A 25,877-nucleotide genomic window follows, 5' to 3' on the forward strand; every position below is an offset into this window, starting at 1 on the left:
CCCACCATGGGCAGCAGACTGGAGGAAATCAAACAGAGGACCTTGACAGATCACGAACTCCAAGCACTGACAATTGTTATCTTGAAGGGATGGGCTGACAACAAGAGATGATGCCCAAACACCATAATCCAGTACTGAAGTAACACACAAGGACCTGATCTTCAAAGGTTCAAGAATCATAATTCCTACCCCTCTACAAGATGGCATCTTAAAGAGACTACATTTCACTCATTTGGGCACAGAAAAAAAACAAGCAAAGAGCCCAAATGATTGTTTACTGGCCAGGTATCAGAAAAGACATTGAAACATTTATCCAAAGATGCAATTCCTGCACCCACACAATGTCAAACAATCAAAAAGAGCCAATGATTCCCATGCCAATCCCATCACTACCATGGCAGCACATGGAATGTGATTTGTTCAAATGGAATGGGAAACAGTATGCAATAATGGTTGACTATTAAAGCTACTATTTCAAGGTGGACAACCTAACCTCCACCATCACTTCTCAAGTTGTCACAAAACTCAAAGGACGCTTTGCCTGCCATGGAATACCAGCCATTCTCACTTCTGATAACAGGCTGCAGTTCAGTTCCTTCAAATTCAGGCTATTTATTAAAAACTGGGGCACTGAACATCAAACGTCTAGCCCTTATCACCCCATAGCAAACAGGCCCATCAAGAAATGAGTCAAATAGTTTGTGAAAACAAACTGTAAGTTAGGAGCAACTCAGCTCAATAGTAACCAAAACTCTAAAAAATAGCTTTTTAAAAGATTCTAAAGATGTAAGATTTATCAAGTTAAGTGTTAAACATCAAAAGTTACAAGCCAGAGAATATTTTTTTTTGTCCTTATGCAAGGAAAAAATTAGGAAACACTATACAATTCCATGAACTACTTTAAACATTCTAATAATATACTTATATCATTCCTAAATACAGATCATTAAACAATGCTCCACCCCCTTATGGACAACAATATAACCTAAATTATTTATTTGATTGATTTTCTACAGTGCAACTTTTTTCATCCAGCTGCTTGTTTACTATTTGCCATTGTTGTTTTTAATGCTTTTATGCTTATGCTTACTGCTTACTATCTTATGATTGCTGTTTGCTTATGTAGTTTTGTTGCAGGTCAGTTGGCTTAATAAATTAATCTACTTGGAAACAATACATGGTGTCAGAAGTGGGATTGGTGTTGATATCAGTGGTTCTTTCTGATTATTTCTGGAAAATTTCCTGCAACCTTTGAGATTCTGGATCAGATCTTCTATAGCTGAATTCATATTTGGCCAGTAAATGGAGCTTCTGGCTCTTTGCTCCTAAGTGTGCTATGTGCAATTGCTGTAGAATGTCCCTTTGTAATGCTCTTGGAATGACAACTCTATTTCCTAGATATTCTACTACACTACATACTAAATACTACTATATACTCTCATTCAACTCAATAACATTATCAAATTCTGGAAATTACTCTAAAACATTCATAAATACTTACTTTGCCAATGCTGTTCATAAATACAAACCATTAAACTTACCTCCCCCCCCTCTCCTAAGGAGCAACTCAATGAATTTTTAGTATCAACTCTTTTGTCTGGCTGCTTTTTTACTGTTAGTTCAATAAGGAGAAAAGATTTGCACAATTGAAAATTAATTGATTAGGCTAGAGATACTTTGGGCTATAAGTGTGCACATAAAGGAGTGGCAGTTAAAGTTTAATGGTTTGCATTTATGAGCAATGTAAGTGAGTCGTTTTTAAGCAGGCCTAGTTTCTAGAATTTCATAGTGTTTCCTTCTAGAGAGTGAGAATTCTAAACTAGTATATATTTTATCTTTTGTAGTGATCTAAAATAGACTAGCAGCTCTCAACAAGGAGACATGCACAAACAAAAAGAGACATTTTTTGATTGATAATTTTATGCTGATTTTTATGGTTTTGTTTGTATTTATAACAATTAATCCTCTAATGATCTTATATAGCCCTAGGTTGTATTTTAACTAATCAAAACTTTTCATCAATTATTATACAAGTTTTTATGCATAGCCTAGGACCTTATGAGACCATTAGAGGGGCTTTGAGGAAAATGCAAAGCAAACTGTAAAAAAGAACCTAACATTCTTAAACAGTATCCCAAAAAATTAACCTAAACAGTATAAACACTATAGGTCTTTCTGTTTGCCTGCAAGTCCAGGGAAATAGTTAGTCATGTGTCAATTCTAAAACACAGTTGACTGCATAAGACTCCAGGGAGGTAGGCCTATTAGGCTTAGGTCATTTGTTTGCCTGTGAGTCTAGACAACAGTAAAATTCTAGTTTAGTGACTTCTTGCTATCTCAGAAAGGGGCTAGGTTAGGAAAATGAAACTTTCAGAGATGGGTCTACAGGCTAAAGTATGTCCCAGGAAGGTATTTTGAAGTACCTACCTCTGCTCCTTCTCTCTCTAGAAGGTCCTGACCTTTGATGACCTTTAAAAATATGTATTATAAAAGTGAAACCTTGCAAAGTAGATCTTCTGCTTGAATGAAGTATCTTATTATATGGTTGAGTTATTATATGGAGTTATTATATGGTTGCACATTAGGAGGGAGGGGGTTAAGCACAGCATATATTAAATACAGCAATGATTAGTTTATGTATTTAATAGGCTATATGCTATGCTTTAACCCTACCCCCCTAATGTGCAAATATATAGCCTAAATTTGTTTCAAAACTATTACATATTTTTGATTTCAAATATCTAATCAATGAAAACAGAAATGATTGCAATTCTATGTATAAATACAAGAATATTTAGGCTGGAATAACTCCATAACAGTGAGATTGCAATAGTTTTGCAAGAGAGAAAAGATGTTCAAAAGTCAAAATGTATCCATTAACAATAGTTTCATGATCCTAAACAATTGCTCAGGTAATACCAACATTGACCAAAAAATTAACCCTAACTGGACCCCCTTGGCAAGTCACAGATCAAGGCTAGTCAAGAACACTTAGATCTTTCCCATGCTGGAGAGTAATTAGGCCTTCTGAAAGTTACAAGTGGAATTTTAACTAAATATACAGCAGTGAGCTATTTATTATTAGTAATTCTAGCCTACCAAAAAATAATAGACTAGTCCTGCTGGCCCAAGTAGTTCAAGGCCATTACTTTTTTTCCAGGCTACACTACTTACTTCTACGATTTCTCCTTCGAACGTTTGCAGGGTTGGATGTCTTCTGACGCAACAACCTGCTTACTAAATTTGTCACTTACTAAATGTTAAACAGTTTTGTCCATGAAAAGTAACCCAATTCAGTTTTTTTCTAAGTATTTGTCCTGCAGAAATTTTAAGATTGCATTGCGGTGGCGCATTAAGTTTAATCTGTTTTTTAACTTTTCACTGAAGTCAATGGGAAAGGTAATGATTTAGGTCTTTCCCATTAGTCAATGGGAAAGGTAATGATTTAGGTCTGCCTCGAAATGATAAATCTACAATATTACAGGAGAAAACAACAGAATTAGACAGAGAATAAAATATATTATAGCTAGACATGAATTATGTAAAGTATCCTTATTTTTAAGACTGATCTTCTTATATAATTTGTATTAGATTGAGAAATCAACTGCAGATTTTGAATTTTTGTTCAGCAAAAAGAAGGGTGTTAGGAACAATTCAAAAACCAGAAAAAAAATTGATTGTAATACAGAAAATAAGAAGAAATGTACAGTTACATTAATTTCTGTTTTAAAGATATGTTGCACTGGACTTGCCTCTGTATTGGATCTTTGAATCTTTTTAAAGTTTGTTACTCACTTGGGAGCAGAGCATGGAGTTTGTGGTCTTTTCTCCTTCCTAAAGATTATTTGACGAACTACGTTATTTGGAGTACACCAAGGGCTGTGGGAAAGATGAATAAAAAATGAAAAGGTAAAATATTCCAAGGCTTAGATTATGCAGATGACTTAAATGACACAGGCAAAAGTGTTAGCATCCTAAACAAAGTTTTCAGGGGTTTTGGAATTAAAATTCTAGTGTACGTATGAATTCGAAATTGAGAATACCAAGCCACTTTAAATAAAAATATAAATTAAGAGAAGTTCAAAATACTTGTTTGAGCCAAAATTTATCAATAAAAAGGCTAAACGAAAATTGTGTTCTATACCAGTGTGCATTGCTATAATATAAGATAAGTCGAAATGGTTGGTCATGTTTTATGGATTAAATAAAAAAACAAGTTTTTTTAAAATGAACATTAAAACTTAAAGCGAACAGAAATTATCTCCGTATATAAAAGGGGCTTTTCCTCCACAATGCCTTGCTCTCTACGCTAAAGTTTGATTCTTTCTCTTAACTCAATTTTTAAAACTGTAAGAAACTTTAGCGTAAAGAGCGGGGCGTTGAGGAGGAAAAGCCCCTTTCATATACGGAGTATTTTTCTGTTCGTTTTAAGTTTTAATGTTGCTCCTTACTTTCATTTAGAAAAACTTTTTTTTTATTTAATTTCTGGACGTTTTTGAATTAATGCATGTTTTGATCTTGGCTCTCCGCACATAAATAATTAAAACGAAATTTGCATATTAATTAATTGCAATTAATCGGAAGATTTTGAGAGAAAAGGAGCGAGGGAGGAGGCCTAGTTGCCCTTCAAGTTTTTGATTACTTAAAAAGCAACTAGAACTTGTAATTTTTTACAAACGTTTTCATTGGTAAAAAATATACGTAACTTACGAATTAACTTATATAACGAACTTCCAAATTCGTATGTTTTTATTGCGCATATGAGGGGGTTCAACCCTCGTCGATACCTCGCTCTTTACACTAAAGCTTAGATTTTGTCCCAATTCCTTAAGAATGACCTCTGAATCACAAAGGCCGTAGAATACATAGTTGAAATTACTAAAAATACTTTAGCGTAAAGAGTGAGGTATAAAGAGGAGGTAAACCCCTGATATGCGTAATAATTTTTGTTCGTTTTAAGTTTTAATGCTGGTCCTTAATTTCAGTAGAAAAAACTTTTCATATTTATTTTTGCATTGTTTTTTCAAATAATGATAGAAAATCATGCGCCCCCTTCACTGAAATTCTCTTCCCCCATGAGAATTGTCTCCATGGAAATATCCTCCCACGTAACCCCTTTCAAATCTCCCCCCTAAACCAAAAAAGTCCTCCTGAAAACGTCTGTACACTTCCCAGTAACCATTACTATATGTAAACACAGGTCAAAGTTTGTAACTTGTAGCCCCTCCCACGGGGACTGCGGGGAAGTAAGTCGTCCCTAAAGACATAGTTATTAAGTTTTTCGACTATGGTGAATAAAATGGCTATCTCAGAATTTTGATCCGGTGACTTTTGGGAAAAAATGAGCGTGGGAGGGGCCTAGGTGCCCTCCAATTTTTTTGGTCACTTAAAAAGGACACTAGAACTTTTAATTTCCGTTATAATGAGTCCTCTCACGACATTCTAGGACCACTCCGTTGACACGATCACACCTGGGAAAAAAAAACAAACAAAAAAAACAAATAAACACGCATCCGCGATCTGTCTTCTGGCAAAAAATGCGAAATTCTACATTTTTGTAGATAGGAGCTTGAAACTTCTACAATAAGGTTCTTTGATACGCTGAATCTGATGGTGTGATTTTCGTTAATATTGAATGACTTTTAGGGGGTGTTTCCCCCTATTTTCTAAAATGAGGCAAATTTTCTCAGGTTCGTAACTTTTGATGGGTATAACTGATCTTGATGAAACTTATATATTTAAAATCAGCATTAAAATGCGATTCTTTTGATGTAACTATTGGTATCAAATTCCATTTTTAGAGTTTCGGTTACTATTTAGCCGGGTCGCTCCTTACTACTGTTCGTTACCGGGAACTGTTTGATAAGCAATGCTAGGTTTGTGAAAATGGCAGCTTCAGTCTCGCTGGGGCCAAATACAGGGAAGTTGTTTTTGGTGTATTTGATTAAAGATAATAAGAAAACTTTAAAAGGAAGTGAAAACTATATAGGAAAAAATGTGTAAACCTGAATTCATCTAGGGCAGCCTGGTATTGGAAATTTTTGTACTTAGGGTCTCTTGCAGTTAACGAGTAAAGGGAGTGGCTAATACTTCTACTACTGACAATGCACTAAAACACCAAGCCACCTAAGGCTAAAACAGCTACGTATACTCTTTCTCTATTCCAATTGATTCAAAACCTTCCTTTTTACGCCCTCCCAGGGAGTTTTCGTTTTCCTTAAAACTTTCCTTATGGCGTCATCTCATCCATTACATTAAGACCTACTTTCCGCTTGGCCATAGATAGTTGGCGGATAAAGACAATCTTTGGCAATATATTATCCTTCATAAACAAAACGTTTCTGGCCATCTCAACCTGTCTCTCACTATGTCCCTAGAGAGGAAAACAAGAAGAACAAAGAACAAAGGAATGAACAAAGAACAAAGAACAAAGAACTAAAGGAACAAAAAGAACAAAGAACAAGGGAATTCTTTTCGCAAGACAGCGGAAATCTAATTAGAATGAATATTTTGGCCCTATGTCCAAGGTCCGTCCTCACAAAAACAAAAATATATAAGAAGAAAAACTTAAAACAAGATACAACCAATATAACTAAAATGAATTTTTTAAATAGTTCCAGCATCATTAATTCAGCTAAATTCAACCAGGACTCCTGGAAAAAAGAGTCCAAATGTTCTTTTAATATGTTTCTCTGACGCTCAATCCTAATGAAATATACCAAAGTACAAAAAATATAATACTTTAGAGACAAATTTGGACTATATTTTTGTACATTAGAGGGGGGGGATAATTTATAGCGGGTCTGTATTCCTACTGGGTAAAGTACAATTATTCTGCATGTTATGTAGTAACAATTGTTTTCTAGTACATGATGCTTTTTTAATTATGCTTGAGTTTGTTTCTATATCTAGTATATATCTATTTTCAGACTGCTCCTATCTAGCGTTAAAACTTTTCGGCAGAATATTCAATTTAAATAATTTGAAATGATTTCCTAGAATATTTAATAATATGGATGAGCAGCCCGGATTCAATGGACCTTACAGAGCTACAAGACTAGTAAGATCAATTTTTTCAATGCTGCGTTGCAAAATAAATATTGTTTTGTTGGTAGGCCTTGTTTGGTTTATAGGCCTAGCCTATCTGGGCCAAATAAGTCCACTGTTTCTTGGACAGCAAGGTTAGTTTACTCTAGCCTACATAGGTTATTACTGGTGTGCTAATGTCATTAATCATGAATAAACACAGTAAAATTCTAGTTTAAATTATTTGCTATCTTGGAAAGAAATTGAGCCAAGAGAATGAAACCTTTCAGCAGTAGAGGCCAACTCAGAGCCTTAGCCTAATGATCCCATGAGAAGATATTTTGAAGTATCTATCTCCACTTCTTTGGTAAAGTTCTAGACAAGCTCCTTTTCATATCTTGCAAAGGGGTCAGGTTAAGAAAATGGAACTTTCAGGGATAGATCCACAGACTGAAATAGGCTGTATCATGAGATGATATTTTGAATTACTTACCTCCACTCCTGCTTTTTCTACATGGTACTGGACTTTTGTGACCTCTAAAAAGTGTTGTTTTATGATAGTAAAACCAGTAAAATTCTAATTTATTGGCTTTTGGCTATCTTGGAAACAGGTAAGGTTATGAAAATGAAACTTTCAGGGATGGGTTTAAAGGCTAAAGTATGTCATGGGAAAGTATTTTGGAGTACCTACCTCAACAGAGTACAATCCTTCTCCATTTCATGAATATGTCAGGATGTTGGCTTGAGATTGTCTTTTTGATAATGGCAAGGGATTGAAATGCAGATGATGATAGGCCTACAGTCTTGGCATTAGTGCTATAATTCAGTACGTCATCAATAATAACTCCTACATCTCTTTCTTCAGAAAGTAGGCCTACAGAAATACTGCTGATGTTGATTGTTTTTGCTAAAATAGAGTGAATCACAGTTACTAATATTTGAAGGCCAGTAGCCATATAGCAGCCCAACATCCAAGACTGTCAAGGTCATTCTGGATAGATTGTAAATCAGATCTGTGGCAGCTTTACCCCCTAAGCTATAATCATTTACACATAAACAGTAAGGAGGTTTGATAGAAGCTTTGGTGCCTCATCTATATAAAAGTTAGAGAGACTTGGCCCAAGAATAGTGCCCTGAGGGACATCACTTGAAAACATTATAGAGAAGCAAATATGAGGGATATCACTATAACTGAAAATTCTGACAATTTGGGTTCTGTTTGATAGAATTTTCTGCATCCTTTGTATAACAGAAAGGATTATAGCTGCAGCTTTCAACTTTATGATAAGTAACTTGTAGGGAACTTGAATTAAAGGCTTTTTCCAGGTCTAGGAGGACCATGTCACTATCCAGGAGGATAATGAGATAATCATACATCTTTAGAATGTCAATGTTGATGGATCTGTCAGATTAAAAGCCATGTTGAGAAGGAGTGAGGATGCTATTCATTTCAAAATGCTGCAATAAAGCTTTATTTGTGAACCTTTCAAGAACTACAGTATTTATGTTGATGGAATTATAAAATGGCTTGATCTTTTCTAAAAATAGATAACAGGCTCCTACTGTTGGATATAATGTGTACAGGTTTAGATAGTTGGTATTAGAATAATAGTTAGGACTAGGGTTTTGGGATTAGCTGATGACAATCTTTGAAAACTTTGTTTTTCAATGTTTTAATTTAGACAAAAATTACCCATACATCCTAACCTATTTAAATACAATTATTCTGCTTTCCAATGCTTGCCTTAGAGTAAATCTGTCTATGATGTAGATACTTTGTTCTGACTTCAAGGTATTGTATCTAAGGTTGACAGCATTTTCTGAGATTATGCTCAAGTTTTAAATGTGTGCATTCTTTATGGCTAAGAGATTCAAGGTAATTACATTTTTACTAAGAATGAATTTTAATGTATTATTTATGTTTTTTATTCATATATGTATTTTTATTTTATTTTTGTATAATTATGTATTATTTATGTTATTTTAACATCTATGAATTAAAAAATGAACTTTCCTATTAAGAAAATTTAGACAAATTCAATGGCAAAACATTCAAATTTTTTGGTGGTGTAAATTTTTGGTTTTACAGAGATTTAAGTGTTGAAGTGGCAATAAGCTGTCAAACTACTGGGCATCTTATGCTACTTGTTGGCAACTTCTAAAAGGAACATACTAACAAATTAAAGTAGTACCATTATATTCTTTATTTTATGTCAGACTATTTCCAAATGTCATGGTGGCTTTTCAGCCACCATATATATATATATATATATATATATATATATATATATACTGTATGGATAAATAAAAGAAAACAAAAACAATGAAATTCTTATACTATATTATGCAGAATGTTTCTATTAAGGAGAATATCATGTCTCCTTCCATTGTTATAAATTTGTTCAACCATTTCAATTTTTTTTTCTGCTTGCCTTAGTGGTGCCTTGGTGGTGTAATAATGTACTTAAAGTGTTTAATGTAACTTTTTACTTTTTCTTTGTAAAACTTCTTTTGTGAAAAAAGTTTTTTCAGATTAATCTCAAATAATATTTTATCCACATTCAATTGTAATTGAGGAAAAACTAAATTCATCTAGTTGGAGACTGCAAAAACCTGTTCAAACAATTAACCAATGACATAAGGCAAGATTCAATTAACAAAGAAATATATTGTTAGAGCTATACCTGCATCCATCAGGTGTGGAGTGTGGATTCATTGTCAGCAAAGCATCCATGATTCTTGGAAATAACATAAAATAAGGAATCTAATTATGCTTCTTTTATTTGTTTAGCACCTTTATTTCCACAATCTGATGGATTAAGGGAACTGTGAAAAATGTAATGTTTTTACTTGCAGTGCTGAGTCACTTACTGCAGAGTCACTTGCAGTGCTGATCTTAGCCAGCATTTCATAGTTGAGTGCCAAGATTTCATCAGTTTATGTTGATGCTGGTATGTGACTCACTGATGACATCCATATGTTAAAGATGAATGACAGGGTAGAAATCAGACAGGAAGGACAGCAATATACCATGGGATTTTCTATTCAGTGCTCTTTCCTAATATTATAATTGCTGCCATCATAATGGTATCCCAGCCCCCTCCCCCTCATGGGATTAGATAAAATTGAAGGCTATATGGAAAAGTTTGTTACTTTTGTGTGTTTGTGTTTTTGTTATTATTATTATTGAACCAATTGTTGACAATAAATAAACACAAAAGATAATGACAAACCTCAAAAATTAGCAAACTTTTGTATATAATTTAAGGCTATATTGGGCCCCATAAGGAGGGGAAGTGCGATGCAATTGCAACTACAGAAATTATTATATTTAGAAAGAGCAATGAAAAGAGAATCTAAAGAAATATTTTTTCTTTGGGCGAAGTCACAGTGTAAGCAAAAATCAGGTATAATAAATGAAATATACCATAAAGTTCTCTAATTAGTCAATTATTAACTTTTGTTTCTTCAGTATTAAACAAGGCTCATATAGCAAAAATCTAATTAAAGGCCAAAATATTAAAACAAAAAGAAATCAGTTAAAACTTAACAACCAAAGGCAAGTTACTCACTAATACCCACAACCAGAAATTTTTTTTCCAAAAATTAGCAAAAAGCCTGGCATTTAATGGAAAGGTTAAGGAAGTTTATTTCTAGATTCAATGCCCCCTTTCTCCTGTGTTTGACGAAAAATTAGTTATGCTAGTTGCTTTTCATCCTGCATGAGGTACTCCATCAATTCTTGGAATATTTGGCCCTAGATAAAGTCATCTGGATTTAGCTGCTGTCTCCTGCTGTTCTTAGTTTGGTGTTAGGATGTTGAAATTACTAGAACAGATCTAAAGGAAGTTAAAAAACAAAAAAGTAACACATGGCAATTAAGGGGCATAAAAGAATTAAGATGCTGACTGCCATTTGGAAAAAGTATAAAAGAAAAAGTATACACCTCGGTCAAAGGAGATCATTAATAAAATAAAAGACCTTTGGAAAAAGTAGGCCTACCTAAAAAAAATAGTGATGACAGTAGATTTACAAAGAAATTATAGACTAGTCAGTATAGAAATTTCAGACTAGGTTTCCAAAGCTGTGAACTCTTCAAACTAAAAATCTTTTAAATCTGCCTGGGCCATAAGGGCCAGCCATTTCAAGTGTCTTGATGAAAGTCTCTTAGTTTTATATATCTGCCAACCAATGACCATAAATAGGAGTTTGGTTACCACCCTCTAAAAGTACAAGAACGAGTTTTGCTTTGCTGCAAAGCTGAATTAATTGAAAAGAGGATTTCTAGCTATTTTGTATGTGTCCCTGTTTGATTACAGATGAAAGCAGTGAGCAAGGGCTTAAAGTATCCTCTCATTTCTGATCCCTTCCCTTCTAACATATGAAATTCAATATTGAAATGATGATCAGATGGGCAAAGATGCGGCAGCTCACAATAAACTGAATGCTGCAAAAGAAGATAGATACTTGAAACTATTTGAAACCAGAGAATAGACAGGATGAAAGAGAGAATATTTAAAAGAATCCTTTGTAAAAGTTCTGTTTAGACAGATCTGAACACTCATATGGCCTGTCTCTAACTTTCTCCCCCTTTTCTCCTCTCTCTTTCTCTCTCTCATATTTTGTGTATTTTACTAGCTTTTCTACTTACATATGAAAATTCCGTGTTTGATAAGAGACTTGCTGAGATAGTATTTAAAACACATATTCTCATTGTTTTTTGTGTTTATTTACTGGTTTCAGAAATTTTTTAGCAAGACAAAGAAAAAAAATAAGTAGAACTTGAATAAATAAATAGAAACAAGCTGTCCTGACTGATGTAAACAGTGGAATTCAAATTCAAAACCTACAGAAATTCCCAAAGGAAAAGATTAGACTACTACTACTACTAGCAACTCAGTACAGCACAACGCTGTCTGAGAAAAAACACAGCTGTACACTATCCCCCCCTCTCCGACCTGTATCTGTTCAAAGCTTCATATTTACCCCATTTTATGATTATTGCTATTGGCAACATATGCGGTAAGTGAAAATAATTCAATTAAACACAATACAAAAATATTTAAACAGATATTACAGCTCCATAGGTAAAAAAAACAACTAAATATTGGACTCTTGCTTGTAAGGCCTTGAGGTGACTAAATTTGTCTTGCATATGTGTCCTGCATATTTTTGGTAATTTATAGTAGATACAGAAAAGTCATTCCAAAAATAGCAAAATTATCTTTCTAGAGTTTAGAATTTGAAGTTTGATTACTTTCCCTCAATTTTTGTCTTTTTTTTTAAGTGGAATGAAGCAATACGAACATTTCGAAATGGAATGCCCGTTAGTCGTCATTGGAGACAATTTCGATCTTATGATGCTTGTTTTGGCGCATCTGAGGCTGTTGATTGGCTGCACACACAGCTTCGTGAAAATCCACATTTTGGGCCAAGTGTCACCAAGCAACAGACTATCCAGCTGCTGCAAAAATTCTACAAAGCTGGGGTATTTGAAAATGTGAAAGTCAGTGAAAAAGAGGAATTCAAAGAAGGAATGAGTTTATATAGGTATTTTTAAGTATCTCTTTGAATATATTTTATATTAAATAGAGTAACTATCTAATTTAACATACTGGCTTCAATTTTCAAATTTTTGTGTAATTTGATTTTCAAAGCAAAAAGAAATTTGTCCAGAACTTCAGTAAATCTAAAATAAGATTTATTTGTTTTTACTTTTTAATAGCAAGAAAAGGGTTATGAAAATTCATGCAAAATTGAAACGTTAAAGTGTACCATTAGTTAGTCAAAAGAGAATTTCTGCTTCATATGAAAGTAAAACAGTTCAAAATAGGGTTGGAACCTTTTAATCGATAGTGAACAGATATAAAATTTTAACTTTATATTTCGAACACTTATACATTGTGATGATGATGATGAACACTGTATATGTGTTTGAAATATCCATTAAAAAAAAACTATATCTGTTCACTTAAAAGGTTTCATCCCTATTTTGAACTGTTATACTTTCGTCATGGAAAGGCAGTGTGGTCTTCCAAGTTATCTAATTCATATAGTAAATAAATTATGATAAATAAACAGAGTTCATTCAACTTGGCAAATAAACTCCGTTTTCATTGCATGATCTTAGCTAGACTATATAATGTGAGTGTGCTGCTGTATATTCTGGATTTTGCACCTTTTTGAAGAATGCTTCAGGAATCTGGTACTATACAAATGCGGTCCTACTACTTTCGTTAAGTGAAGTATCTGTTTAGGCTACCTTTTTGGATGTGTAATTCATGTATTAGCCTCAATCATAAAATTACAGAATCATGCCAGGCTGTTCAAAAACAGATCGACGATTTTAACACATGGCAGTTGCTTCGGTGGTTGTCCCTCCTGTGGCAGTTGTGTTGATGTAGTTTCTCTAAGTATTTGTCCTGTATTGTTCTCCTGTATTGGGTGGGTAGTTCCCCTCCAATTTCTTGGTCACTTAAAAAAGGCCCATAAATCTTCTAATTTCCCTTTTGGTCACTTCAAAAGGTCTTTTAATGGACCAATAGTATCAGGACATGATTCTTAAAAAGAGTCCTGTCCTGACATTCTAAAACTATTAGCTCCACATCTTTCTTCATGTAAAAAATGAATAAAAAGTTCCACACTTTTAGATTGGAGCTTGAAATCTCTGCATTAGGGTTCTCTGATATTATGAATCTTATGGTACGATTTTTATTAAGATCACTTCACGTTTGGGGGTGTAGTTCTTCTTTTTTTGGAATTCAGGCAAATTGTCTCAGGCTTGTAGCTTTTGATGGATCACATTAAACTTTATGATTTTTATATATTCGGAATCAGCATAAAAAGCCAATTTTTATGTAATAATTGTTTGTAAAATTCCTGTTTTTAGAGTTTAGGTTACTCTTTGACTGAGCCACGGTTCATTACCATGAATTGTTTGAAAGAATGTTTGGAATTTTTGAGTTTTCTGTTTAGTTGATTGGAGCAATGTTTTGAATCAATGGATCAAGAAACGATTTTCCATATATTAATTTTCTGCACTTGTAAAAGGAAGAAAGTAAAATTTGCTGCATATTAGTTTGATTGTTTGTTTATATTATGAGATTTATATAGTTCCTAGAATTCTTAACAGTTTTTTTTTATCTTAAAATTATAAAAGAGAAACTTTTTAAAGTATAGCCTGTTAGGTTTTCAGTGAAGCACAAAAATGGTCTGGGCTTTAGAGGGTTTAGTGGGGTAATAACTCAATTATTATTTATCGTAATGTTCGTTCTTTTTAATTTATACCAGGTTGTTCGTTTCAATTTCTGTTTGTTTCAGGTTTTTTTTTCCATTTACCCGTAGTAGTATTTGACCAGATGCTAATTGTGTTGCGGAGCAACACTACTGCTTTCGTAGTTTTTTTTTTTTTTTTTTTTTTTTTTTTTTTTTTTTTTTTTTTTTTTTTTTTTTTTTGTTTTTTTCACCGTGATCAGCGACCTGTAGCTCCGAAGTGGTAAGAGTTAAAAATTTGAGATTTTTCAGAGGGAAGGGAAACGTGAAACAGAGTAAAAAAGTTCCAGAGAAGTTCCTAAAATTTCTAACAGTTTTCCATAAAAAAAAAATAAAACCGTTTTTTTCTTAGAAACTCTGCGTTCGATGTTTGGCGTCAAGTTAAGACGACCCTAGCTTCGGAAATAAACTTGTTAGAAATACAGTTATGCTGAACTCATGTAGAACTTTCATTTGTCTCTTCGAGAACCGGAGCACAAAATTCCGTAGCTCTTACAGATTTCCCGGAAATAATTCCGGAAAAGTTCATCTCGTTCCGATTTTTTTTGGAATTTTCTCAAATTTTCGATTTTGATGTTTCTTATATTTTTATCGAGTAGTGCTATGAAAAGTATGCAAGAAGAAGTGAAGTGTTCTATATACCAAGTTGCTTCGTTCTCTAAGAAATAATTTCCGAAGTTTCGACGTTCTAGAGGTAACTTCTGTTCTGGACCAGCTAGAATTTTTTTTTCCAACGCGGTTCGACAGGTCTCGATCTTCTAACAACTGGAGCTTACAATAGTTTCTCCGAAATAAAATTCTTTCTTTGGGTTTTTCTATTTGGAAGTTTTGTCATGCCCTCGGGGCAATTTAAATTTTTTGGTGAATTTGGTTTGTTTTATATTTTCCTAGTTTAGACCATCAAAAGTTAAGCAGAAAACTATAAGACGTTATTTCCGTATCTCTTTCAGATTTCCCGGAAATAGCAACTGTGTCCCGTAGGGCACAGTTGCACGTGTTGCTCCGCAACTGTGCCCTAAGGAACAGGGCACAGTTGCTGCAACACTTCCCGTTGCACAGGCAACGGAGGTCTAGTTCTGTTTGTTTTCTGATTTGAACAGGTACGGCCTTTAGAGGATTTGATTGAGTGGTGACCAAATTTTTCTTTGTAGCAGTGTTTGTTCTTTTTAAGTTTGACTTGGTTATTTATTTTTATTTCTGTTTGTTTAATTTTTCATCCCTTTATCTATAATCGTTTCAGGCCAGGTACTTATTGCTCTACGTTTTCTAACAAAACAGTTCCTGTTTGTTTCAAGTTTGACAGCATTATTCAGTTTAATTTCTGTTCGTTTTAGGATTCTTTTATTCATCCATATTAATATCTGTAACCTTTATGTTTAATTTTGTCGTTAATTTTCCTTTTTAGTTGCATTAGATTTCATATATACATTCATAGCAGCCAAATTTAAGTTAATTTCAACTTTGGCTTGTCAGATGGCCTTTTTCTGCTTGTTTAGGTTTTATTATGGCTGTTTGTTTTCTTAAAAAAAAAAAAGGGAAATTGCTTTGTAAAATTAATTACTGTTCGTTTTTTAATTGGCATGATTTCATTATGTTTCAATTACTGTTAAAATTTTTAGTAGTTTTTTCTTTAATTTTTCTGCTTATGAACTAAAATGTTGGACTACAATTTACATTTTTAGCAAAATTTAAATATTCAGTAAAGATGTTGAATTAGCCATAATTTTGTGCAATATTTCTAGCATGATATTTATACTATGAAACTAAGGGTTGATGGATGGGGAATTTTAATCATACGGATTAAATGCATACCAAGGTCACTTTTGAGAAAGACTTGTTGCCTTTTAAAAGAAAAAATAAATCGTGGGCTATTAATAAATGCAAACAGATTTATTTCCTAAATTATCTGTCTTCATTTAGGCTCTGCCTGCATGCACTGTTGTTTTCAGTTGGATCAGCAAAAATAAGTTGATTTTTTCGTGCTTTGAATCGAATTAACAAAATTTTCTTCCCAAAATTTTTATCCTCATTGTGGTTCCCTCAGCTCAGTCTATATACCATGAAAGTTTCAAACCAACTGGGAAAAAACAATGGTTAGCCCATCCTGGGGTGTCAGGAATCGATACAGCCCATTTTTTTTTAATATACCCTCCCCCTTAACTTAGTTTTGCGTTGTATACATACTCAGTAAGTTACAAGGCGATCGGAGACAATAATTTTTTACCCATTTTTCTTATGCTGATTCAGCGCCATTTTTTTCTTTTTATTGAGGCCCCCTTGTCCCTGTCTACATCCGTGTAAGTTTTAGACCATTCAGAGAAAGAAAACGATTTTTTTTGGCGTCACGAACTAATGTAACCAATTTGTATTGATGTGTTTTTTTTTATTCACTCAACCAAAGAGATATCCCTAGGTCCGGTCTTCCTTGTAATTTGAAGCCAATCGAAGAAAACTTTTTTTTTTTACGCAGATTTGTGTGTCACGGATGATTGATTAACCAAGCTCCAAATTATTGGTAAATTATTGGTAAAATTATTGGTAAATTATTGGTAAATTGGTAATTATTGGTAACCAAGCTTCAAAATGTCTCTTCTTCATTGAAATCAACCCGACCCTGCATGCCCTGTGAGATTCAAGCTTATCAGAAACAAAACAAAATTAGGTCCCGCTTTGGGTGTCGCGGATCAGTGCTGCCAAAACTATTTTCAGTTTTTTATTGGTCCAAGAATTTATCAGTATAATTTTTTTGGTCATTTTGCCTTGGCGGATAAAACAAAAACTCACAGCCCATTATCTCCTTCTGGTCTGGGCTGAAGAAAAAGTATTATGAGTCCTGATGGATGGGTGAAAATAAGTTTTTGGCAAGCTTTTACGCGGAAAAAGATTATTTTTGAGTGTGTAGGAATTTCCTTGACCCTGATACTTACGGATAGAAGTTTTAAGCTTTGTTTAGAAAAAAAAAAAAATTGGCGCTTTTTTCGTACCCCCTTTCCGGATACACCAATATTTTAGAAATAAAAAGCGTTTTCAACGTCTCGCGCAAACATAAAATTTCAAGTTCCCTTTATTTCTCTCCTCCCCCGAAACTTAATGATAGTTCTGATCAATCCCCCAAGCCATTCCCGGGCATTAAAGATACGCTATTTTAATTGCCTGGACACACAATGTCTTCCGACTTATTTTGCTATTTCACTGTCAAAATAGCCCCAGAACGGCTCATGGTGCAAAATGGACAAATCAAAGAGGAATTTTTTGTAAGTCCTCCTCATTCCTTTCATGGGCACAAAACTTTAAAGTCACTTCATCTCATTCCAACATTCACTGAAAGTTTCTAGATGACGACCCCCCAACCTCCTTGGAGAGGCTCTTGAGCACTGGAATGTTTTTCAGCATTTTCTAAAAAAAAAATTAAGTTTTCAAATTTGCTGGCAGATTTTGTCTGCCATTTTTACATAAAAAATAATTTTTGCTAAAAGAAAAGTTGTGCTGCTAGAGTGTCGGTGGCTTTTGGAATTCTGCCAGGGCCGCTTTGGAACTTTGCCCATGCCTGGTCCTTGCCGTATATATTCGGTTTGTTTCTGTTTCGGATTAGTGCTGGAAAGTCCTTTTTCCAGACTGCAAAATTGACTGTACTTTCAGATGGCCGATCAGAGCAGCTTTTTTTGTTTTTAGAATGATTAAAAAATTCGCTTTCAATCAGATACACAAAACAGCATTCATGTACTGACGTCTCTCAATCGCTTTCGCTTGTCAAGTTTATTATCTTCTATCAGAATAAACACCCAAATTCCCACTACTAACCGGCCTTCATGACAACCAGTGTATTTGCAACCATAGTATACCTTTATATTTTTAGTGCTTATATACTTTCTGCAAGTCTTGTGTGATATTTTTCTGCAGTCCTGCAACATTAATAGCACAAGACAATTTTTATATCATTTGGTAGCTGAAACTCAGCCTTATCTACCGAGTTATATTTTTGAAATTCGCTTTGGATTTTTGTTTTTAGATTGACAAATTAGTTGAAAACGTGCTAATATGGGTTAAGTTTTACTATTTTTTAAGTCAGTTTTCTCTAAGAGAAAAGCTCTAAGTAATATAAGCTGAATTGGTGAATAGACTGGTATTGAAGACTTGCCGGAAAATTTCACAAGAAACATAACACTTAATTCGAGTGTCAATTCTGAAATTTTGTATTTATATATTTCTCATCTAAAAGTTATTTGTATTAGTGAAATGTATGTGACAACACTGGAAAAGTAGTTCTGAAAATCAATACTAGATTACGTAGCCTACGGTTTTTACTAGCATAAAGTCATTGACACTTCTAGATGTTATTGTTTTTCATTGTTGGCCATTTATCTGATTGGGTATAGGCGAGGGAGGGAGTTCAGTAGGCTCATCCGCCCCATCTCAGAGCACTGTTTTGTCAACAGGCAACAAGCTACTTTCATAGAAAAGTAGCTGTTTTATCTATTGGCGCTTGATAATTTGAACTTTTTTCTTTGTTTTTAATGTTCTACTTTTAGGTTTTCAAATAAATCACCTTTCAAGAACCTGCGAACTCCTGGGCGAGTCCCCTTGGCCCCATTGAACAACCAGATTCAGACAAGTCCCCAGTTTCGTCCTCCAAAAAATGTACGCCCTCAAAATCTGAAAGATAGACTTGTTGAGCCCGAAAATTTACGAGTAAAGCATAAAACTGTTTTAGAAGCATCACAATTAGCTGAACTATGGAAGAAATCTATTGTTGAAAGGTAGTTTTTTTGGGTTTATATATATATATATATATATAGGATTTCATTGTAGCATATACGTGCACAATAAGCGAATTAATTACTCGGGATAATTAGAGAAAAAATTTGTTGACATTAACAACATTTAGCCTGTGCGTGCTTTGTTATTTGCTTGGAAAATATTCTTGTGTCTACATGAATAGCCGTGAAATCCTCAGAAGCGATTAATGGTAAAAGATTAATGAAAATAATATTAATATAGTTTAATTGGAATTAGTGAAAATGGCAAGAAATAAAACAGAAATTGAATCTTGATCAATTTTCTTGTCGAAAAGATAGGAGAGGGGGAATAAGTGATCCACCTTATCAGATGATCAGTCCTCTGATATTTGAAATTCCCTTTATCACCTGTGAGCAATATTTTTTGACCTGCAAAAAATATTTTCGTGAAAATCAGCTTGCTGTTTTTTTGTGATCCTATGTTTTTAAAGGGCGTGAATGAAACATCTCCTTTCGTGAAGTTCCCTCCAATTTTTTTTGTCACTTAAAAAGGGCATTAGAACTTTTAATTTCCTTCAAAATGAGCTCTCTCACGACTCTCTAGGACCACTGGGTCGATACGATCACCCATGGGAAAAAAAAACAAACAAATAAACAAGCATCCGTGATCTGTTTTGTGGCAAAAAATGCAAAATTCCACATTTTTGTTGATAGGAGCCTGAAACTTCTACTGTAGGGTTCTCTGAATCTGATGGTGTGATTTTTGTTAAGATTATATGACTTTTAAGGGGTGTTTTCCCCTTTTTTCTAAAATAAGGCAAATTTTCCTAGGCTAGTAGCTTTTGATGGGTAAGTCTAAACTTAATGAAACTTATATATTTTCCTAGGCTAGTAGCTTTTGATGGGTAAGTCTAAACTTAATGAAACTTATATATTTAAAATCAGCATTAAAATTAGATTCTTTTGATGCAACTATTCTTACAAAAATTCCGTTTTTTAGAGTTTTGGTTACTATTGAGCCGGGTCGCTCCCTACTACAGTTCGTTACCACGAACTGTTTGATTTTTCTTACAATTTTAAGATACAAATGTGGAATTAAAAGAAAGATTTTAAAAAGTAGACAAAAATTTAGTGCCAAACAAAAAAAGACGAGAATAAACGTCTAAAGGACGTCAACATAATTATCTGCTGTTTTCAATCACACTTGCTGACACTTGAAAGTACTTGAGTACCTATGGGCAGAATCAGGCATTTCCACCTTGCTTGCATCAAGGATCTTCGAGGCCTGTTCGAACTAAGTAGTGCCATCTGCTTTGCAAGTGGAAGCCATTGACTTGTCTACTTGATTCTGTAATAGTGTTTTTCAAGTAAAAAATGAGGCAGAATCAGGCATTTCTACCTTGCTTGCATCAAGGATCTTCGAGGCCTGTTCGAACCAAGTAGTGCCATCTGCTTTGCAAGTGGAAGCCATTCTGTTGTCTACTTGATTCTGTAATAGTGTTTTTCAAGTAAAAAATGAGGCAGAATCAGGCATTTCTACCTTGCTTGCATCAAGGATCTTCGAGACCTGTTCGAACCAAGTAGTGCCATCTGCTGCCATCTGCTTTACAAGTGGAAGCCATTCTGTTGTCTACTTGATTCTGTAATAGTGTTTTTCAAGTTAAAAACGGCTGTTCAAGTACATTGTTTTCTGACAACGGTGTTTTGTTTAGTTTGAGAGTCTGACCTCAGCTAGTAGGTAACAATATGGACTGTCGTGCTCATTTTCGTTTTGCTTTATCTGCCCCAACGTCATAGTAGCAAGAAAACTGTCGCCAAATGTGGAACCGAAAATGCTTGAGAAGCTCTCGAATAAACTGTCTAAATATATATATATATTTTTTTACTTTAAAATTTTTTATTCTAAGGCTGTATCACAGTCTTATTAGGTTCATCGCATTGGCTTGATCTTTGTTTTTCGGATTTTCTTGTCCCGCTAGTCTTTCCTTTTGGTGCCATTTTTGCAATTTGCAATTTTTTTTGGTCCTTTAATTTATTTTTTAAGTAGTATTATCACATGATAACGCTATTAAAGGCTGATATAATAAAGAGCAGATGTTCAAGTCCTTTTGGGTATTGGTATACTGCTATAGTTAAGAAATACGTTTATGAGTTAATCTTAGTTCCAAAAAAAACTACTTGTTTTTGTGAAAAATAATGATGTAATTATGTGTAGAAAATAGGTAGACTAGATTGAGCTATCAATTTTGGCAACTTATTTAGTTTTCAATAAAGAGTAAATAATGCTCTTAGCCTTCCCTAAGAGTAATATTAAAGATAAGGGTAATATTAACTAAGAGTAATATTAAAAATAAGTAATATTAAAGATAATTCTTTTTTATAGGTTAGAAGAACTTACAAATTCATCCACATACGGTATTCCCTGGTTGAAACACGAAGAAATATCCCCTTTGTGGGTTCTCTATAATGTAACTTGTATCGGACCACGTGGGGTTGTAAGACCCCCTGATTGTGACGAATCACCTCCTAAATGGGTCTTATATGGAATGAAAGCCCTTACGAATTGTAAGTGAATCTCTAATGCTGCTGCCACTTAATATGTATTTGAATTTAGATCCGACATTGTGTCCTTTCTGTTCCCCCTTGCTTTCTCTCTCTCTCTCCCTCTTTCTCTCGTCTTTTCCTGCTCTTTGCGTTTCTTGGTAGCATCTGTTTTATAAATAGAAAGTTGTTTTAGTGAGAATTGCTTTAACTGACTCTCCTATCTGCGGGATAATTTATCGGATGAAACCTATACTATATTAATGTCTATTTGCTCCGAATACAAATCATGCCTGTAAAACATGGTTTATTGTAGTTAAAACATAGTGATAAATTTATGATGTTAGAGCAGTTCTGTTTATTCAGGTTCATAGAAAAATCATTGTAGTTTATCTCTGCGAAATGTATCGTTGAAATACGTCTTTATTAATTGTATCTCTATTCATTTATAATGATTTATTTCGTTAAGTTTACATTAAAATATACCTTTGTTAAATGTATTTAGATCTTTATCTCGCCGTGCTCGACCAAATTCTGTATCTCACTTTGCGTCATCAGTAAATTAGAAAGTGAGAAAGAGAATAAAATATTAAAAACAAAGGTTTTACAAAGAAAAGTAAAGAGGTATATTAATTCATAAAACTAGGAGACGTAAAATCACATAATAATTTGAACTCAAAACGAAAGTTACTCTAAATGATTAAACGAAACCTAAAACGAACAGAAACTAAAATGAATATTCAAGTGAAACTTAAAACGAACAGAAATTACCATCAATAAAGAGGGGTGCCTCTCTCCCCCTATACCCTCTAATAGCCAGAGCATCATTTGCACTACGTTGAAAACAATTTCTGCTTCGAATATTGTTTTTTTTTGTTATTATTCACAACGTCAACTAAATACATAAAAACAAAATAAAATCACAGTTTAGGCTTACATACAATAGCTACCACAAATAAGAGATGGGTTCGGCCATCTCGCTCTCGCGCCCTCTAAAGCGTTTGAGCATTATTTGCGCTTTACTGAAAACGATATGTATATGTATATGTATATGTTATTTGTTAAAATATCAACAACCCAAAGAAGAATAAAATCGCGATACTACTCTCTATCAGAGTGAACAATAAAATATTTTTTAGAGTTGTTATATTTGCGACTTTAACTATATTTCTACTATTTTAAAAGGGAAAATTTTTGTCAGAACTCTTTCTTTTAATCCTACTTAATTTATACATATAGAATATTGATGCCCAAATAAGATTTTTTAAACGAACATGGGTAATCTTTAAGCATCCTGTTTAGCTTGCTGAAGTAATATTTTGAATCGACATGTCAAAAAAATGGTTACAAATCGATTATCTGTATATTTTAAAGGAAAATATGTAAAAGAAAAAAAATTACTGCATGCTACACTGATTAAATTATTTTAATTGTTTAAAATGTAATGGTTCTGTAAGTTACAGCAATTATTTATTTTTCAATAATATGATGACAAAAGAACAGCAGCCTAAAAATGGTCTCTCTGGTTTTTTGAAGGTCTTTGGAAATTCTCGTGATGAATTTAATTAAGCCTACCCTCTTAGCCTCTTACTTAAGCCTATCCCATGCCAAAAAAAACGAGAAAAAAATTAATTTTATTGTAAGATGAATTGCAATATATATACTTGGCTATGTACTACTCCATGAGGGAGGGGATGTATAAGGTGAAGCAAAAATACCTTTAGGAGTAAGTTACATAAGCATTTTAAATTGTTTTAAAGTAATTTTCATAATTTTATAAGGTTTCTTTATGAAGAGTAGAAACCCTAAAGGAATACCTTTGGAAAAAGCATTTAATGGTATAGGATATTTCTTTTTTCTCTATCTGATTTCTGTATTAGTCTTTAAGTAACTTTAACCACTGGTAAGCCTGATGACCTTTGCACATTACATTATTTAAGAAGATAGAGACCAAATTTCTCACTTCAACCAAGGCTGTTGGGTGTGGAGACAATGGTCCCTAGCAGCCTGAGTTTCAGGCTGTTGGTCCACCCCTTCAGTAATAAGCCTAATGGTTTTGTTGCACTACATTATTTAAGAAAGTGGGGACCAAATTAATCACTTCAACCAAGGTTGTTGGGTGTGGAGGCAATGGTCCCTAGCCGCCTGAGCTTCAGGCTGTAGGCCTACCCCTTCAGTAATAATCCTAGTGGCTTTGTTGCACTACATTAACTAAGAAAGTGGGGACCAAATTAATCACTTCAACCAAGGTTGTTGGGTCTGGAGGCAATCGTCCCTAGCCGCCGGAGCTTCAGGCTGTAGGTTCACCCCTTCAGTAATAATCCAGATGGCCTTTGTGCATTCCATTATTTAAGAAGGTAGAGACCAAATTTATCACTTAAACCAAGGCTGTTGAATGTGGAGGTAATGGTCCTTCGCAGCTTGAGCTTCGGGCTGTATGTCCACCCTTCTGTAACAATGATTTTGCATTTAAACTGATTAACACTGATTAACACTGATAATAAATTGATTAACACTGATTGTACTTACTTTTCTGTTACATTTATTTTTAAATAAGCCTAATCAATTTTGTTTTGAAATTCTTTCCTGTTACAAATCCAAATTATTGATATCAAAAATTGATAAAAAACCATTGATAACAAAAAAACAAAAACAAAAAAAGGCTTATGTTTCCAGTGCTGCAACATACGGTTTTTGAAGAAAACTGATCATATGCAGTATATAAGATTTTTTCAGCCAACATTCGAAACATTAGAACTTTCTCTGAATATCCCTAAAAACCTTTTCGTACCCCTAGATTTCCCCAATACAAGATAAGGATCCTCAAAAGAGGTGGTTTTCCCCTAAAGTAGAGAGAAATCCCTTGAATAATCTGGAATGGATAGGGAGAGAGGTTTTGTTTTAATAATATCGATTGAAAATTTGCTTAATTTCTTCATTGTGTGTTTCTTCATTATCTTTAATTGTGCTGAAGCCAGTCGACCCCCATTTTATGTACACCCGTGAATGCACATGTATCTTAATCCACTATTCTATTAAAAGAATCGTTTCATGTTCCATTATGCTGCTACTTTTGGTTTGTTTAAATGAATATATACAAAGGTCATTTATGAAAAAGAGTCCCGTTTTGTTTTCTTTAAAAATCGGACTTCGTGAATCAGTACAATTATCTTTTTTTCCTAATTTTTGCCAAATCCCCTTGGCACTGTCTATATGCCGTATAATTTTCAAGCGGGTCAGTGAATAAATGAGTTTTAGCTGTACGAGCTGATACCACCAAAAATTTCCTCTAAAAAATCTGTTATCCACGTTCAGCTTTTCTTGGTTCAGTAAACTGACTCTGAAAATTTCAAGTCAATCGGAGAAAAGCAATGTTTGGCTCATTTTGGGGTTTCGCGAGTCGTCAAAATTCCAATTATTTTTTTTTAATATTTGTTCCTCTTAGTCTCGCCTTGCCTAGTATACATGACAGTTTGCAGGTGAGTTCCAGTAACTTTCAAGCCTAACAGATACGAACAAATCTTTGGCCCATTTTTTTTGGTCACGAATGAGAAAAACCAATTTTAGTTTTATTTTAGTTTTATTTATTTTTTGTTGTATTGGGGTTCACTTAGCCTAATAACTCATCAAAGTAAGTTTCAAGTTGATCGGAGGCACAAAATTTATGGTGCCATTTTGGAGCGTCGTGAATTCTTTATTCATTTGATGTCGGATGATTAGAAACATTCCAGGTCAATTAACTCCTTTTGTTCTGGGACGAATAGATAAATTATGACTTATTGTCGATGCATTTTTTTTTTTTTTTTTTTTTCTTTTTTTTTTGAGTGATCACTTCTGGTTAAACACAATACGTCTTTCAAGCTTCTCATCTTTATAGGCATCTTTTATTTAACAACAATTTCCTTGGGGCTATGTCAACACAACCCCACAACTCCGGAGAAATTCATTAGTGTCTAGAAAACTTAACCCCCCCCTTAAAACTCGGAAAACTTGGGGTTTTCTCTTCTGCCCAAAAAACTTCCTATTTTTATCCAAAAAAAAAATTCCCCTGAAATAAGTAAAATAATTTTCCCCTTACGTAATTAACATGTTAAATTAGTGAATCCCTCTTCTCCCCCCTTCCTTGTTTAATTCCTTTATAATTCAGCTATTTTTATTTTTAAATTTTTGTTGACTTACTCTTTCTGCCCAATCTTATTATATTCTTGATTTTGTATGTTCTTTTTTTTTAAGTTTTGAGTGTTTGAGTGAATTTTGCTGATCTGGACTTTTTATCGCTTCCCACAAACACGAAATTTGGAG

The 25,877-nt window shown here is 33.8% G+C and overlaps 1 protein-coding gene across 5 annotated transcripts in view; it reads left to right on the forward strand.

Moving 5' to 3' along the window:
* Positions 1–6,927: 6,927 nt before the first annotated feature.
* The window catches only part of LOC136032734 (DEP domain-containing protein 1B-like), a 93,660-nt gene continuing 74,710 nt past the window's right edge, over positions 6,928–25,877 (forward strand). For all 5 annotated transcript variants that reach the window (XM_065713059.1, XM_065713061.1, XM_065713058.1 and 2 more), the window contains exons 1-4: positions 6,928–7,060; positions 12,314–12,576; positions 18,828–19,055; positions 21,418–21,599. In XM_065713059.1, coding sequence (XP_065569131.1) covers positions 7,013–7,060; positions 12,314–12,576; positions 18,828–19,055; positions 21,418–21,599 — 721 coding nt within the window. In that variant the 5' untranslated portion in view covers positions 6,928–7,012. The remainder of the gene's footprint in view (positions 7,061–12,313; positions 12,577–18,827; positions 19,056–21,417; positions 21,600–25,877) is intronic.

Source organism: Artemia franciscana, chromosome 11, assembly GCF_032884065.1.
Source record: "Artemia franciscana chromosome 11, ASM3288406v1, whole genome shotgun sequence".
Lineage (NCBI taxonomy): Eukaryota > Metazoa > Arthropoda > Branchiopoda > Anostraca > Artemiidae > Artemia > Artemia franciscana.